The sequence below is a fragment of the Ctenopharyngodon idella genome, chromosome 9 (genome assembly GCF_019924925.1).
Source record: "Ctenopharyngodon idella isolate HZGC_01 chromosome 9, HZGC01, whole genome shotgun sequence".
In the NCBI taxonomy this organism is placed as follows: domain Eukaryota; kingdom Metazoa; phylum Chordata; class Actinopteri; order Cypriniformes; family Xenocyprididae; genus Ctenopharyngodon; species Ctenopharyngodon idella.
The window spans coordinates 32,114,834-32,128,199 of record NC_067228.1 but is presented as its reverse complement, the minus strand read 5'-3'; the positions used below and the strand labels follow the sequence as shown (position 1 = coordinate 32,128,199).

Below are 13,366 nucleotides of genomic sequence, written 5' to 3'. Positions count from 1 at the left end.
ATAAAAATATTCTCGTTGCTTATTAAGGTTGAACCACTGCAGTCACGTCGATGGTTTTAACAATGTCTTTAGTCGGCTACCTTTCTGGACCTTGAAACACTCATATACCTCACGGATTTCATCAAAAATATCTTAATTTGTGTTCTTAAGATGAACGAAGGTCTTACGAGTGTGGAATGACATGAGGGTGAGTAATTAATGACAGAATTTTAATTTTTGAATGAACTAACCCTTTAAGCTCTAAAAAAAAAAAATCCCAGAATGTATGAGATAAGTGCACACATTTCGCTTATGAATATTAACTTTCACTAAAAGAAAGAAAGAAACAAACAAACAAAAACGTAATAAATTCAAGAAACTTGTTCATAAAATACAGACGTGTAGATGGGGTGAGACCGGGTGAGACGCATCCATCGCTCAATAGTGACGTAGGGCGCTGAGGGGACAGTAGTGAGAGGAGGGGCGATGTGTCCCTCTCCCCCTCTCTCCCTCTCTCATATCGAGCGCAGTGCAGTGCGGATTACAGATCCTGTCCTCTCAGTGCGGCGGGAACTACTGCAAACAAGGGCTATATTCATACAACCATATTAATTACAGGTAATGGAGCTCTTTGAGGAGGGACTCTCTCGGAACATGTGCATTTTGTCGTTGCTCATATGGACTTCTACAAGTGCATTTAACCTGGACACGCAAAACGTCCTGAGGAAGAATGGTCAGCCGGGCAGCCTCTTCGGATTCTCCCTCGCCTTGCACCGGCAGCTCCAGCCTACTGATAAAAGAATGTAAGTAGAATCAATTATTGTAGATCGATGCGATTATTCGAGATCGTGAGTCTGATCAGATATGCGCTTTAGGCGCTTCAGACCCCTTCATCTTCCGTTCATCCTGCACCTGTGCCGCGTTCATTTTTAAACAGTTGTGTTACTTCAGTCTCCTCTATAAAAGCATGAGCAGATGCATGTAATTGTCTAATAATTAATAAAGAGATAAACAGCTCTTTTTGAATGGTTAAGTGTTAGTAAGTGTATGTCCGAAGGCTGATTAGTCCAGTAAACGTCTAGCTGCGGCGTGTGGGGGAAGGCATGGTGCTTGAAGAGGCTGGTGATTACTTATAGACAAGTTAACAATACCCAACGTGATGCGACAAGTCACCAATGGACAATGGCTTTTCACACTGAAAGAATTCAAAGAGAAAGTCCAGTCTTAAAAGTAAATGTTCTTCAGTGGTTCTTTTCAGCACCCATTTACAATAAAGAATCATTTTTGGTTCTTATGGTATCTCATAATATTATATTATTAGGTTCTTCAGATCATCATACTGGTTTCTGTGATCTCTAAAGCACCATGAACCTGTTTTGAAAATTGCAGTTGGTGCTGTTTAGTCTAAACCAAAGCTGTGAATGAAATCTGGACTGAAGAGATACAAATATACTCCCTATGTGCTGGAAGTCTTTTATAAAATGCATTTATTATGCATACAAGTTAGTCTTTTAACTTTGCTTAGTTTTCAAGTCAGGTTGGTCACTTTGGCTTTCTTCATGTTTTTTAAAGCTTTCTCTCAGACTCTGTCTGGTACAATTAAAGATGGGATGCTATGGTCTAAGGCTGTAAGACATCTGTCATGATGGGGCACTAACAGCGCTCCTTTTTTGGACTAGCTTGAAATGGACAAGCCAACACACCCTCATGGCAACTATTTTATGTTTTGTCAAATTGGTGGCTAATTCATATAAATTTGTATGATCCAATACGCTTAAGTTTAGGGGTGCGATTAGGTGTGGATCTTTATCTTTACTTGTTTACTTAAAATGGAATATTTCCATACAAATTACATCATACAAATTCATAAAAAAAATGGCACCTTGTAAAATAGTTGTGTTTTATCAGGTCCATTTGATGTAAAAAAAAAAAAAAAAAACAGCCTTAACTTCGAACAAGTCCAGTTGTTAATTCATTCTAGAGTTAAGATGTGTTTCTTTAGAGAGACCAACTCTCTGCATGACTGAAAAGAGTTTGTGATTTGCGATTAACGAAAAGGCTGAATGATTTACTTAGAGTCCGAGTGTGAGGGGGGTCACTGGCTAAATAGAACACACAGGGATTTCTGTGTGTGTTTGTTTGTGTGTGTGTGTGTGTTTGTTTGTGAGGGTGTTTAAACAGTTGTGTGAAACGAACAAGTGTGAGTTTTCTTGTGCGTGTGGTAGAAGACACCTGTTTACAGCATCTATTGTGCCATGAAAATGTCTTGCACCTGTGAATAGGCTTGTCTGTCTGTTTTCTTTCTATTGATGTGTATGTCTGTAGGCCTTGTCATATTTATTTTCAGTCTAATGTGGATTTTGTTGATTCTTGTGGGGTTAGTTAAATAATGTATGTGAATAGGAATGTGCTGGTGCTCCATCTCTGGGTGTTTGCCAGGCTGCATAATGGCTCACACAGGTCATTTCATCTGATACACTTCATACAACGTTCTTCTTAAATCTACTCATGTGAGATTGAGAGTGTAATGAGAATGTAAGAAGTAGGCAGTAATGTGAGTGCATTTCTGTTTGTCTGTGTCAATGTGCATGAATTAGATCTTTTTATCAATACATGCACCCAAATAATCAGTTAGTAAACAGACTGATGGATCAATCAGATTGAAAAGCCTTTATATAACACCTCAGTAAATCCAATTGAGCTTGATCTGAGTAAAATTTCAATCAAATTGAAAGGAGTGGTGTAGACCTGAAATAACCTGATCAATAGGACAAAAACTAAGCATGTAAACGCTGGAATTTGACAGTTTTCTCAATCAGATTCAAAAATACCTTGCACAAACATACTGTGCATGTGTAATGCATATGTTTACCAGAGCTCTTTTATAATATGATCTCTGTTTATATACATTTTATTTCTTATGAACATGCAAAATGTTTGTCTTACAAACTGGTCAGTGGAAGAGACTGAATATTAACTAAATAATTGTCAGTTTTCCTTTTAGGTATGTCGGTTTCACAGAGAAGGCTTAAGCTAGTCCCAGACTAAAATGCATGTTTGAGCTGTTTTAACTGAAAGCAATTTGTACTGATATATCTTAAAATATTTCAGAGTCATTGTTTTGTGTCAAGATGCACACCAGTAATGTTTTTTTCTAGTGTACGTTTATAAAAGATACTTAAATATTCTTATTAAACTAAGGCCTAATCCTGGCATAGGCTAAGCCCTGTCTGTGAAACTGGGCCATAAAGTCAGAATTGCGTGATATAAAGTCAGAATTGCATGATATAAAACCAGAATTGCGTGATATAGGCTAGAGTCAGAATTGAGAGTTATAAAACCAAAATTGCGTGATATAAAGTCAGAATTGCAAGTTATAAAGTCAGAATTGTGAGACATAAACTCACAATTGCGTGTTATAATGTGTAATTGTGAGGGAAAAAAGACTTTTTTTTTCTCAGCATTGCTAGTTTATATCTCACAATTCTGACTTTATATTTATATTTATATTATATTTTAAAGTCAGAATTGTGAGACATAAACTTGCAATTGCATGTTATAATGTCATAATTGCGAGATATAAACTCGCAATTCTGAGAAAAAAGTAAGAATTGTGAGATATAAAGTCAGAATTGCGTGATAAAAACTCACAATAATACCTACTGTGTCTCTTCTTAAAAATCTGAAAAAAATTCTATAAATTTTTTAAACATGCAAAAAAAAAAAATATATTTGTACAGACCTAATGTTTTACCAAAACGACTCACAAAGCTTTTCTCGATATGTTTGTTGTTAGATAAATTGCGGGTTACATTTGACTTGGGCTGAGAGTTTCCAAACTTCTTTTTGCTATTGTAGATTTGTCTGTTTTGATCAGCACATTGGCTGCTTGGAATTCTTCAGCAGTTTGCCAGTATTTTCTCTGTTTACCCCGAAAAGAGGATCAGTTCTGTGGGGTTAAGGTTAGGTACACAGAGGAGTCTACCAAGGACAGGAAATGAGGAAATATATTACAGAGAACCTGATGAGGATCTGTCTTATTGCTTCTGTTATGATAATCCCAATTTTAATATGAGAATACATTAGAACATTTTATTTATTTATTTTTTTTTTTGGCATTTTTGGCTTTATTATGACAGTAAGCAGACAGGAAGAGAGGGGGACAGGATCGGTAAATGTCCACAAGCCAGGACTCGAAGTCAGGTCAGCCAAAGTGCAACGGCACTATATGTCAGTGCTGCCCACAAGGCTATCGGCACTGACCATTTTTGTAATTTTAATACTGCGCACTGACACTGACAGTTTGACTTGTGCCTCATTCTTCCAACATTCTCATATAAGTGTGTGAATGGAGCTCAACTCTGGTGGTGAGACCGCAGTGGGCTCTGGCGTTGAAAGCCTATTTGTGCTGCATGACTGCATTTCCCTCAGTCAGAGGTGAAGCCGTTTTCACATAGAAATGTGTTAAATGTTAACTTCTTTAATAACAAGATGATGTTGAACAAAATGAATTAGAATGATCAGCCTTTGCACAGTTAAAACATTTTTCTCTATGTGGTTGTGTTGTGCACAACTATTGTGTACCTGTATCTCAGGAAATCCTAGCAGATGCCACACACTTAGACTTTAGTAGCTTCTCTTCAATGCCACACAAAAGGTCTTCCTTCCTGTCATTTTTACAGCTTCCTGTGGTTGCTTATCGACTATTGTCCTTTATTAAAAGGAGATTGCACAAAAGAAAAAAATAAATTCTGATGCTGTGAGTATCAAGAGTGGTCGATGAGCAGGTTGGCATTTGTTTACACTGGAACAGGAGAAATCAGGGAATATGTACACCAGGCCATCTGTGCTCATGTAACATGAGAAAGAGATCGCTAGAGGCCCCTTTTTCTTTTCTTTTTGTGAGAATGTTGGCTCCTAGTTGTGTGATTGTGTTGGTCTCCTCAGGTGTGAGCATATTTTAAGTCATAGAGAGAGGCCTGCTTTTTATTTGTGGCTGCATCAAAATGAAAATACTGGGCTGAAACTGAATGCAGTTATATCCAAAGATAGCTGATTTTTGCATAATACCAACAACATCTGTAGATCACAGTGTATTTGATGGGATGTTGATTAGTCTCTCACTGTCTGTACGCATGGGGCTGACAAGTGCATCTATGCAGTCTGTTCGAGCATAGATATCAGGCAGTATCCAAAAGAGGAATATCAAGGAATATATTTTGTATATATTTGTGCATGTACAATTAGGAAAACCAAATGTAAACTGAACTTGCAAACACATTTTAATTTTGATAGCAATATTCTGCTCATAGACTTTATTGAAAGAGTTTCAGTCCTCCTTGTCCGTCTGGATTTCTCCACATGTGTTTGATCATAGATGGGAGCAGTTGCACTTGTCTCATTAACTCTAATCTCCAAGCAACTTAAGAGTTGTTACCACAGCTCTTATACATTTAGTCTGTCTCAGTTTCTTCTGTCTCTTCATGTAATCCCTGACTGACTCAATGATGGTGAGATCAGATCTCTCTGTGGATCATACCATCTGGTGCCGGATTCATTGCGCATACAAAAATCTCACTAGATCTTTACAATTAAAGGCAAAACTGGATGTTTGGAAATGTTAAAGTCCCCCTGTAGTCAATAATTTTATCTCTTAAAACTCATCTTTGATCACCAAAATGACATATTTATCCTGTGAAAAAAAAAAAAAAAAAAAAAATCTTAAAGCAAAAAAAATCTCATGCCTTAAAATAGCTTGAATGAACTCTACACCATTGCTTCATTTAGTATACGCGGATGCATGAATATGCTAATTAGCCCCACTTCCACTCACTCACACCAGCTCAGAGATGAACTCGGTAAACTTACTGAGGTAAACGCTGCACAATGGTATCGCTCTTTACAACATCAGACACATAACAGTAATTAATATGATTAGCCTTTTGCTTGACTATGTTATCAAACAGCTAATAATGTGTTGCTAATGTTACACAAACCATGTTCCTGTTCGCCATGTCAGAGTCAGACAGCAGCCTTCTAACAATCAGTATCCTTACAAATGTTTTGAACAACTCAGAACATCAGTGGAGAAAGGCATATAGTTCATCATAACATTGTAATATACATCATACACCCGCCATATTGCTAAATTTACACAATTTTTCACATCAACAGAAAAATATACCAGGATAACCTGGCTTCTCTCGAGACTCCCCTGCTAGTTCGCTGTTAATGATATGCTAAAGCCTGCCGGCACATTGATGTGATTGGTTACAAGGTAGTTTGTGATGTCAGAAACACCAGCGATTTCAAGCCCTAAGTTTGAGACTGTCTTTGTTTCACTGCCGTTTTAAATATAAAATACTCAACAATGGTGTTGATGACATGTGAATTTGCACATGGTTTGTCTTAAAGCATATTAAAAACACCACATTGACATATAAACAACATTAAAAACTGGATTTTCACCATACAGATTTTCACCATACGGTCTTTAAAACATTTTTATTTATTTTTTTTGATGAAAAATCTAATTGCTTACACTATTCAACTAGTTGGTTGTTGGGCTCCTAGCGAGTTAATTGAGTATTGTGACACATCCCTACCCAAAACAGAAACATCACACCCCATATAACCCAACACACCCTCCATACCCCAACATAAAACAACACACCAGCATTGCACTCAAGCATAACTCAACATAACACACAACCCAAAGCAAACGCATTGCAATCCAATTTAACCGAACACACCCATCGCACCCCAACGCACACATCACACCACAGTGCAATACCCAACACAAGACATCTGACACAATCAAGCTTTGTCAGTGTAGATCATTTCAGACAACTGCAGTGATCACACTGAGAATCATTCTGATAAACGTCTAAAACAGTTGCACAGCTCATAATTATGGACTCTCTGCTGAGCATGCAGTGTTTGGGACACATCACAGCTGCTGCAGCTTTGGCACGGATGCTTTTGGACTGTGTAACACTTTTGAGAATTAGTGAAAGGTTATGGCTGTGGTATATTTCTAATGGAAAGATGGAAACTTCTGCATGACTAAACTGATGAGAAGAAACAGCTGAGTCTGGCCATTTCCCCCTTTCAGTGATGAAGCAGCAATCTGAAACAGGTATTAGCTGAATCATTGGACTTGGGTGGACAGGATGAATATATCTACAATGTGACAGTAGTATTGCTGTACTGGTAGTAGCAGTAGTAGATTGCAGTATCTTGTAATATTTTAGGTATTTAAATCACTATATTTTTGAAAAATAAACATATATGGTTATGTAATATAAAAGAATTTGGGGTTGAATTTCCAGCAAAATAAAAAACAAAAAAACAAAAACAAAACTATTTTGTGATCAATAACATGACTGCTCTTCTGGAGAAGTTGTCATTACACTTATCACTTGATTTTATCAATAAAAGCATTCGTTAAAGACCTGATATTTTGCCTTCTCTTTAGGGAGAGTAATTTTTAAGTCCCATTTGGGGACAAACACAAACTGATCTAGTCATACTTTGAGGACTATGGTGATACACAGACACTGGTTAAGGTATACTTTCAGGACTTTGCTGTAACTTGTAATATTATAAATTATTTATCCTAAGAAGTCACAGAAGTAGAATATTAGAATTCAAAGTTTCAATACTGGATACTGAAATCAAGCTAAAGCAGAGATACAGGTGTGAGAGAGTAAACTGGGTTTTTTTAACTTCTTCAAGATCACTGAAAATGGGTTTTGAAACATTTTATTTTGATTTGTAGCTTGAGATCAAGTGCCTTTGGTGCTGCTCAGTTGAGGAATGACAATTAACATTCAGAAATATTATTGATTTTAAAGGGTTAGTTCACCCAAATATCAAAATTCTGTCATTAATTACTTACCCTCATGTCGTTCCACACCCGTAAGACCTTCATTCATATTCGGAACACAAAATAAGATATTTTTGATAAAATCCGATGGCTCAGTGAGCCCTCCATTGCCAGCAAGACTATTAACAATTTTAATGCCCAGAAAGGTACTAAAGACAACCTTAATGTTATGAAGCGACGAGAATGCTTTTTGTGTGCCAAAAAAAAACAAAATAATGACTTTATTCAACAATATCTAGTGATGGGCGATTTTTAAAACACTGCTTTATGAAACTTTGAAGCTTTACGAATCTTTTGTTTCAAAACAGTGGTTCAGAGCGTGTATCAAACACAAAAACATGTATTGGCTCACAAAAAGTATTCTCGTTGCTTCATAACATTAAGGTTAAACCACTCTACTCACATGAACTGTAACATCTTTAGAAGCTTTCTGGGCATTGAAAGTGTTAATTATCTTGCTGGCAATGGAGGCCTCACTGAGCCATCGAATTTTATGAAAAATATCTTAATTTGTGTTCTGGAGATGAACAACTAATCCTTAGTAACTTGGAAAAGTAAGATGTAGTTTAGGGCATGGGGCCTAAAGAAAAAGATATGTATGTGCGTCAAGTTTTATGTGCAGGTACCAGGTACTGTACTGAGCAACTGTTGGACTTAATTTTTTTTTCCATGGTGCGAGGATGCGCCTTTCGGAAAGGGGGGCTAATGTCACATGTATGTTCTGTTTTGCTTGAATTCATGTCCCTGGGTGCTTCTCAATATCCCTCCTCGTTTCCTCGCTCCTCCGTCGTCCATCCTATGACCCGGAAACCGATTGAGCTCAGCAATCTTGTAGGACATCTCAATTCTCTAATTGCAACATGAGGAGGCGAGGAACGAGGAGTGACGAAGCTTCCTGAGGAGCTATGACCGAGGATACACAGGTGTATCCTTTGTGGAAGTCTTTTTCATTGAGAAACCTGACACACATATGCATTCTCCTCCCCCGTTTCATCTGTCACCAATAATTTAAATGTATTCTTTACTTTTGCAGTTTTACATCTCACATATTTCAACGGGACATCTTGCATTATTAATATTTATTATGATTTTTTTTAAATAACCAAACTTTAACAACATGAAGGTAAGATCCCTCGAGCGCAGCTGATGATGCTTTGAAGTGACGCCTGAGTGATCAAAAACATTCCAATATGCAAAGAACATTTCCTTAGATTCCTCCGTCCTTGTTTTCTTTCCTTGCATCCTCCTCTTACATCCTATGGGGGTAGAGCTGAGACGCGAGGAAAGGAAACGAGGATGCACAAATAAGAAATGAGAAGCACTCCCTGTGTTTTGGTTTGACCTAGTTTTCTTTGTTATCAGTTTTCCCGCTGCTTGTTTGTTATTATGGTTACTGATTAGTCCTCACCTGTTCGTTGTTTTATTGATTACCACCCCTGTGTATTTAAGCCCTCAGTTTCTTCAGTCCTTTGTCTTGCGTTGATGTTGATATTGTAAGCTAGTGTGTTACTCATTTCATTAAATCTCCTTTTGCTTTATTTTCCTCTCGTCTTCTGGATTATATAAACAGCAAGTGTGACACTGTTAATATTCCCTTTATATGATGTAGTAAAGTATATGTTAATGGTGTTTTACTTGTAATTAATACATTTCTACTGTATTTTTCATGAAAATCCATTAAAATAGAACCTAGTGACAAAATTTTATGTAAAGCATTCATAGCACACTTTTAAGTTATGCACTTATAAAATACTTCTGTATATTTGGTTTACTTTATCTGACTACACTTAAAATCAGCTTAAGTGTTAGTGCACATTAGTGCATTTATATTAAGTGTACTTAAGTATCACAGTTGGGAAAATGTACTTATAACTAGTACATTAGTAATATATTTTTAATAAAATTCATTTAATTTAAATTTAGGATTACTATATAAAAGTCTACTAAGATTTAACTAATTTTTAAAGCATTAAAAGCACACTTTTAAGAAATACACTAATAAAACTCTTATTTCAATGCACTAAAAAACAATTTAAGTATTAGTGGAATTTAGCATACTTTTTCAAGTGCACTGAAGTACTACTGAAGTAGAAATATACATTGTATTTATAGTGTATAACTTTTACAATTTTATTTAGTAAAAAAATAAATAAATAAATAAATAAAAATAAGAATGTACTACAAATGTACTTGCTTGTATTTAAGTAAAGTTTTAGTGCATTCAAGTATACTTTATTTTTACCTGGGACTAGCGTTCGCGTCAAAGTTGAAACGGCAGTTCACATGTCATTAAATTCAGTGAATTAATCGAGATTTTAATTATAATGATGATGATGATATGTCTCAGCAAAGACTTTAGGTATTTGTTGTATGTTATGAGACCCTTGTGGTTTGTTTTGTATAGTTTAAAGAAATAACGTTAAAGAAAACATTAAGAAAGAATGAGATCATTATTGCATTATAATTAATAAGTAGATTATAGATGAGGAATTATAGATACAAAATAATGTTAACGCTTTACAATAAGGTTAAATAAGGCAATATATCAAATAAAGGTTTTTTTTAAAATTATTTATTAATATAGACTAATGTTTATTTGCAAATATACTATACTATTGTTTATTTTGAATTCATTTTTGCTCTTATTACATTACCTAATTTTAATTTATGCAACTAACAAATACCCCAAACAAGCGCAGAACACAAGGTCATTGCTGTAATGTTTCTGTTTGTTCAACATTCAAAATTATTCAGCTCAAATCATCACCTCATTCCAAAGAGAGCATGCAGGTTTCATTAAAAATAACACAAGCAAGAGTGTTGAAAATTTAATGTTTTACACTGTATGTAAATATTAATAAGAACATTATCACTGCATCACAAGTAAACAGAGTTCAACAACAATTAAAGTTAAATAAAGTTATGGGATCTATGCACTCTAGATTACATTTCTATTGATTCTGGATTAAGGAGTTATTGTGAACATAATGTGGTACAGACAAGGTGTTACATCTACAGAATGTAACTGCTCCAGATGGAGGCCAATAGGGCGGTGCTGAGAGCCCCAGCCATGGACAGCTGGACAGCACTTGCTCCATTGCACAGATCTGTGGTACAGCAGGATTTGGTCACTGTGTATCCCGCACCCAAGATGGATCCAACGGTGTTGTTGCAATCAGATGTGCAGCCACTCGTGGACAGGCTCAGAAAACCAGTCACATTGAACTCTGTGAAGTATTATACCATAGAGAACACCAGAAGCAACATGTCAGGATTTCACTTTTGTTTTCATGTAAATTATTATTATTATTATTAATAATATTTATACTACTACTACTTTAGAAGAAAATAAAAATAGTACCCCGGTTTCACAGATAAGGCTTAAGCCTAATCCCAGACTAAAATGCATGTTTGTGCTATTTTACAGTTTTTTTTTACAATTGCTAGGACCTATTTAGGAGAACTGTGTGAAGAGTTTTGAAAAAGTTACCCTAAGTTTTGAGAAATGGGTCCTAGTGATTGTAAAAAAACAAAACTGTAACTGAAAGTAACTTGCACTGACATATCTTAAAATATGTCTGTGTCATTGTTTTGTGTCACCAGTAATATTTTTTTCAAAGGCACATTAATAAAAGCTACTAAAATGTCCTAACTGAACTAAGGTCTATAATCCTAGCTTAATCAAAGCCCTGTCTGTGAAACCTGGCCAGTTTTTTTTTTCAAAAAATCAACCAAAGAATTTTACTTTAACTTCCAACAATTTGTTACATATTTAAAAGTCCTGGATTATGTAAAATAATTAAACATGTGCCTTTGTTTGGAATAAATTTGTTTACAAAAGTTTTATAAATCTGACAAAATCCGCCTTTGCCTCTTCAAAGGTACAAATGATTCACAATTAAGGCTGATAAATATATATTTTTTTGTTTCCTTTTACAGGCAGGGTTAGTCTGTAGTCTTTATAATTATCTTATAATTATGTTATAAATAAAACAGTACAGTTCTATGGAATTTCCTGCAAATTGTTGCAAATATAATGAAATGACATATGAGGGCATTTGAAGTGGCTATCTATATGAAAGAGCAATATATTTTTACTACAGTACTAATATAAACTGATTTGTGTGAGGTTTAGGGTTGGGTTTTAGCAAATATCCTCAACTCCATATAAAACCATTGCGACCATTACTAAATGATGTCCTATGAAACTAATGTCTGTGTGTGTGTGTGTGTGTGTGTGTGTGTGTGCGTGTGCATGTGTGTGTGTCTTGTCTGACCTGCTTTTGCAGAGAAGCAGTTGTTCATTGAGGTGGTGCAATCCACTTTGGAACTTAACAAACATTTGCCTAGAACGCCCACTTTGCACGAATTACATGTCAGGGCTTCAGCTTGAGAAACACAGATAGAGAATGAAATGAAATAAACATTCTTATAAACTTTTGGAAACATCCCCCCAAAAATGGTCTGGGTAAATCAATTTAAAATCACAATGACTTGGTATCAGAATACAATTAGTTATTGTATGATTGATTGAAGTGTACACTGTTTTTGTGTAATCTAGAAATATATATCTAAATTACACATATTTTTTATACAAAAACATTCCACATTGTTTAATGATAGTACATTATATTCTTTTGTAGACCAAGAAAAATGTAATAAAATTTTCAGTACCTACCGGGAAAAAAAAAAAAATGTTTTTATTAATGTTTTATGTAACCGTTTTAGTTACCAGTCATTCTACATGTTTTAAACAAATCATATTTCACTATCAATTGAGTTTAAAGACATTAATCAACCTATTTAATATAAATTAAAATGCAAATACAATTTTGTTTTTACAAATTGTTGACCTGATGGATTGCTTCATTTCCCCCCTACATGCATCTAATTAAAAAAAGGCCCTATCATAATGAGCTATTTCTCTGTAGACTTACATAGAGTGAAGAATCCAATCACTGCAATGACTCCAAGCACAATTCTGTTCATCATGTTGACAATGTGAAAAGCAGAGAGCAAACTGAATTCTAAAAGGTGAGATCTTCAGATGGTTCTTCTGAGGTGGCTTGTTTGAAAACACCTGTTATATGGTCATGATAAAGAGGGTGGAGTTTTTTGACGGGGGGAGAGCAATGGATATGTGCAGGTGTAAAGACGCATCTGAATGTGAAGAATGAGCAGAGCAATCTGGTTTGGGGAGTTGAGCGATACCTGATTATTCCCTCTCACACACACACGCAAACACACACGTACGCCCATACACAAGCACACATACACATTTCCTCTCTCAAGATCCATAAAGGCACTAAAAACATATTTAAATCAGTTCATGTGAGTACAGTGGTTCAATATTAATATTATAAAGCGACGAGAATATTTTTGGTGCACCAAAAAAACAAAATAACGAATTATTTAGTGATGGCCGATTTTAAAACACTGCTTCAGGAAGCTTCGGAGCATAATGAATCAGTGTGTCGAATCCGCAGTTCGGAGCACCAA

The 13,366-nt window shown here is 35.5% G+C and overlaps 2 protein-coding genes across 3 annotated transcripts in view; one reads left to right on the top strand and one right to left on the bottom strand.

The window, feature by feature from the left end:
• Nucleotides 1–492: 492 nt before the first annotated feature.
• Nucleotides 493–13,366, top strand: part of itga6a (integrin, alpha 6a) — a 38,366-nt gene continuing 25,492 nt past the window's right edge. For both annotated transcript variants that reach the window (XM_051906486.1, XM_051906487.1), the window contains exon 1: nt 493–782. In XM_051906486.1, coding sequence (XP_051762446.1) covers nt 601–782 — 182 coding nt within the window. In that variant the 5' untranslated portion in view covers nt 493–600. The remainder of the gene's footprint in view (nt 783–13,366) is intronic.
• On the bottom strand, nt 10,683–12,939 carry LOC127519067 (toxin 3FTx-Psa1-like). The gene is made up of 3 exons (XM_051906488.1): nt 12,805–12,939; nt 12,145–12,255; nt 10,683–11,094 (listed from the first exon to the last, which is right to left on the bottom strand). The coding sequence occupies exons 1-3, from the start codon at nt 12,857–12,859 to the stop codon at nt 10,880–10,882; spliced, it is 381 nt and encodes a 126-aa protein (XP_051762448.1). The 5' UTR covers nt 12,860–12,939; the 3' UTR covers nt 10,683–10,879.